General features: G+C 65.1%; 1 protein-coding gene across 1 annotated transcript in view; it reads left to right on the forward strand.

Moving 5' to 3' along the window:
* LOC113209820 (zinc finger protein 1) overlaps positions 1-4,459 on the forward strand; it is a gene marked incomplete in the record, with an annotated part of 167,442 nt that overhangs the window by 156,549 nt on the left and 6,434 nt on the right. The window contains 1 exon segment of the mRNA XM_052269271.1: positions 227-693. Within this exon segment, the coding sequence (XP_052125231.1) occupies positions 262-693 (432 nt within the window).

The following is a 4,459-nucleotide window of genomic DNA, read 5'->3' on the forward strand; positions in this document are numbered from 1 at the left end:
CCGGACCCTGCCTTTCCCCTGCCCGCGTGTCCTGCCCGTCTCTGTTTTTATCACATCTGTCCAGTCCAATGGGCGCGGAGCGGGAGACGCGCGCTCAGAGAAAGAGAGAGAGATACGGGGTGGCGAGGGAGGCGAGCCAGGGGTCGGCGTACACCTTCAACACCAGCCAGCGCTAGCGCAGCGAGTGCGTGCCTTTGACTGACCAGCTTCCTCTTCTCCTCCGCAGTGCCCCTGTCGTCCGAGGATGACCACGCCGGCGCCATGGGTCCCGGGCCCGGCGTCACGGCCCTGGCGGACAGCGACGTGGAGTGCCAGCTGTGCCACAAGGGCCTGCCGGGCTTCCCTGCGCTCGCCGAGCACATGGAGAAGGCCCACCCGCAGGTGATGGGTGGCGACGCGCCCGGCGCCCTCCCGGGCGTGCACGGCGTGCACCTCAACGGCGGCGTGGCCGTGTCCGGCGGGCCCGAGTCGCCGCCGCAGGGGTCGGCGGGCGCCGCCTCGCCCCCGCTCACGCCCACCCCGTCGTCGGCGTCCTCCAACGGCGGCGCCTTCGCCGTGCGCCACTTCGTCAAGGGCATGGGCATGCCCGGCGGCGCGCAGCTGGCGCACGCGTGCGCGCAGTGCAACTCGTCGTTCGCCACCCGGGACCAGCTGGAGAAGCACGAGCTGGTGCACTCGCCCAACATTCAAGTGGTGAGTGTCCTGCCCTTTGTGTTTGCCGGTCCAAAGGTCCGCGCCCTCAGCTCCCTTATCGCCCAGGATCGCGTCGTCGCCCGTCTCCCCGGTGTAAACACAGGTCTGTTTGTCGCTGAACGTACACGCGCTCCTCCGCCCTTCCCTTTCGGCCGGCAGATCGGTTGTTTGTGGCGCAGCGCCGACCTGACCTCCATGCCGGGCTTTCACCTGAGCGGGAGGGGGGTGGGGGATAGCCTAAGCTCTCGATGCGGTCCCCGCTTCAGCCCCCGCACTCACCCCCTCAACTCCATCCTCATCCACTCTGCTCCTGCTCGTCCCCAACCCCATCCCCTCGACGCCCGTCAATTTGTTAGCACCGAGTGCGTCAAATCCTCGTGCTTGTGCGCTCGCCGGCGGCCCCCCGGGCGGCCCCTCCTCTTCATCCTCTACTACGACGACCACGAGAAAAATGAGGGTGATTATCTGCGCCCCGCCAGGCTGGCAGCCACCGCAGCCCCCCTCCCCTCTGTCTCTCTCCCACGCCTACGTCCTCGTCCTGGTCCGCCTCCCGCTTCTTTGCACGCACTCTCACCGTCGTCGGGCGCTTTTAAAAAAATACAAATTTACCGCGCGATGCTGCAGTGCTCGTCGATCTGCGTGCCTGCTGCTGCAGCAGCCAGCACGTCCGGGGACGTCCACACGTGTTGACGGGGACCTCGGCGACCCCCGGAGGTGGCTGTGGAAATGAGTCTGTCGCGCGGCGCCCCTCCTGGGGTGAATTAGTCAGGATCCCGTTGGCTGACAGTCGTGGGTGCGCGCGGGTGGCGGCGCGCAGTTGTCGGCTCAGTATCATTTTGTACTTGACTCGAGTGGCTGGCTGGCCGGCCGGCCGGCCGTTCGTTTCCCGCTTTCGGGAAGTCGGCCGTCGTTTTTCTCTCCCCGTCATTAGTGTAACGTAACGGTCAGTTACCGCCCGCCTCTCCCGGCCAATCGCCGGCCGCCGCTAACGCAGCGCTAACGATGTCTTAACAAGTCGACCATCTCTCTCTCACTCCTTTTTATTATATATTTCCCACTTTCTTTTTTCTCGGTCTCTCTCGGCGGCGGGTTAATGATAGTGCACCAACAGGATGTCGGTTGGTCCTTATCAGGGCCCGCCCGCCCGGCCCAGCACCAGCACCAGGTCGCGGTTATCGCCGGGCTCTGATTGGCCGCCGGGGTCGGCCGCCCCGCGTCGCCATTGGCGCGGCAGCTTGCCGCGGGGCTCGCCGGGCGGGGGGCCGATCCCGAGGCTACCTGGGCAGGTGCGAGGCGGGGGAAGAGGCTCAGGACGGAGGTGGGGGAGCGGGGGACAGCCCGTGCCGCTTCATCGGCCATATAAAAGTTATTTTAGATCCTCGCGTTTTCTTTTTTTTATTATTTAACAAGTTGGCAGCATCGAGGCCGCGTGGTGGCTGGGACAGGGCGGGGGGGACATGTGTTCCGCGCGACCGCCCCGCGCTGGTACTGATAGAGGTGAGCGGTATCCGACCGGGTGCCCGCCATCTTGTCCTCCTGTAGCAGGAGCAGCGCATGGACTCGTACCCAAGTCCACACCCCTTGACGTCGTCGTCGTCCGGCCCCCTCGTTGGGGGGCGTGCGTGGTGCGGTTGGCGAGTAATCGAACTCTTGCGAGAGCGCGAGAGAGATAGCGGGTTCGTCGCCGAAGAGATGATTCGATTCTGCCGGGGGGAAAGGGGGGTTGGGTGAGGGGCGCAGCTGCAGCAGCTGCCGCCAGCGTGGCGGTCCAGCAGCTGTTGTGTCTCTTCGCTGGCGAAAACTCGACAAATAAAAGCAGGAACAGAGAGGCGACGCGCCGTCGATCCTCCCAGCCCTAGCCGACGGCCGCGTGAGCGTTGGCGGCGGCGGCAGCGGCGTCCGGCGAGTGGCATCACGGCAATCTTGGTGATGGCCGGCGCATTGGCCGGCTGCTGCCCGGCGGCTGGGCCGGCTCTGTTGGAGCCAATCCCAGAGCACTCACCCACACACGCACACGCGGCCCAGCTGTACGCCCCAGTACAGCCGCCTGCCCCGACGCCGCGCCGCCGCCGATTCCCTCTCCATCATGCCGCCTCCCCCTTTTTCCCCCTTTTTTAAGTTGTTGGGGTTCTTCTTTTAGCCGGGCAGGGCGCGCGCACCGGTGTGCTGCGTGCGCCCTGCTCGCCCTGCTGCTGCGCTGCAGCCTGGGCGCCACTCCACCCACGCCCCCGCGCCGCTTGGGGCCGCACCTGGGCCTCATTGTGTGAGGGACACTGACTCTGTGCGCCACTGATTTCAAGAAAATTTTCAGCCTTTATGCAGCAGGTTATCACCTGAATTTTACATTATCCTCGTTTTCAATTTGCAACTCTATTTAGAAATCAGATAGGCTGGAACCCCGGGAGAGTTAAAGCGAGCGTGTTAAAAACTGTGAATCCAAACGATGCCAGAAGGTTACTAAAGGTTTATGCCCGTCTTGAATTTTTCGACCGATGTCGCGCCGTTTTGAGGCCACTGTGCGGCCGGCCGGCCAGCGAGCGGACGCACCCGCGCTCGGGACGGGCAGGGCGGCCAGGAGGACCAGGACAGGATGTTTTACTTGGGGCCCCGCCGCCCCCGCCTCGCCCGCGGCCCCGCGCAGCTCCCCCGCCGCGCCCCGCCGCGCCCCGCCGCGCCCCGCCGCCAGGTGGTCGCTATGGATACCGTGGCGTGCCTGCGCTGCCTGCCTGCAGGCTTGCTGCCGGCTCTGCCAGGGCGGCCCCGCTACGATGGCGGCCATGCCGACTAATGTCTTCTGGAAGCTGACCTGAGCAGGCTGCGCCGGGCTGCGCAGGCTGGCGGTGCGGAGCGGGCGTCCTGTTGCGTCCTGGATGTGAGTGCCGGCGAGGACGAGACCCCCCCCCCCCCCGCCCCTCACACACACATTCCCGCCCTCTACCTGCTCGCTCCACATATCCATCCACCTCCGCACCCTGCCGCACCGTGTACCTTTTTACACCGGGTCGGTTTCGTTTTCGTGTGTGCTTTTTTTAATTTTTAAATTATTGCCTCTGCGACTTTTTTTTTTCTTGCCCTCCTCGCCTCTCCGTTGTCGGCGTCGCGTCGGCGGCTTCCTGTGCGAGGCGACTCGGTCCCCCTACCTGGGGCCTGGGGCCTTCTGGGGCCCCATCTCCTCTCGGGAGGATCGCGACGACGCGACGCATGGCGACGCCAGTGAGGCCGTGCCTCCGCCACTGACTCATCCAGCGTCATCCCGTTCATTACCTGCTGAGGCTCGCTGACAACTCCCCCCCCCCGGCCCCCTCGCCAGACGAACGCCGACGCCGTCCGTCCCGTCCGTCCGCCGGTCGAGAGAGAGAGGATGGGACCAGCGCCGACGCCGTGCCCCCGCAGTGTCAAGTGGACGGAACGCGGGGCGGGGCGGGGCGGGGCGTCGCCACACGGCAGCCTGTTATCTAGCGCGCTGCTCTGCTGGTTGCGGAGGTGTAGAGGCGGGCAGAGCCAGCAGACGGAGACGGCCACACAACAGGCGCTCTCGCTCTCTCCAACGAAAGCCCCTTTCGTCCCTCTCTCGCAGCCGCCCCTGTCGAAAAAAATAAAAATTAAAAAAATGAAAGGGACTCATACCCGTGGTGGCTGCAACGGTGCGGTCTTGACAGCCAGTTGTCTACCTAATCTAAGGGGGGGGGGGGCTCTCTGGAACCGGGAGGGGAAGGGGTGAGACGTCTTAAAAAAGCTGACGTACGTGGCTGGCGTCGTGGAGAGG

Source organism: Frankliniella occidentalis, unplaced genomic scaffold, assembly GCF_000697945.3.
Source record: "Frankliniella occidentalis isolate FOCC.00 unplaced genomic scaffold, Focc_3.1 Scaffold88, whole genome shotgun sequence".
NCBI classification, from domain to species: domain Eukaryota; kingdom Metazoa; phylum Arthropoda; class Insecta; order Thysanoptera; family Thripidae; genus Frankliniella; species Frankliniella occidentalis.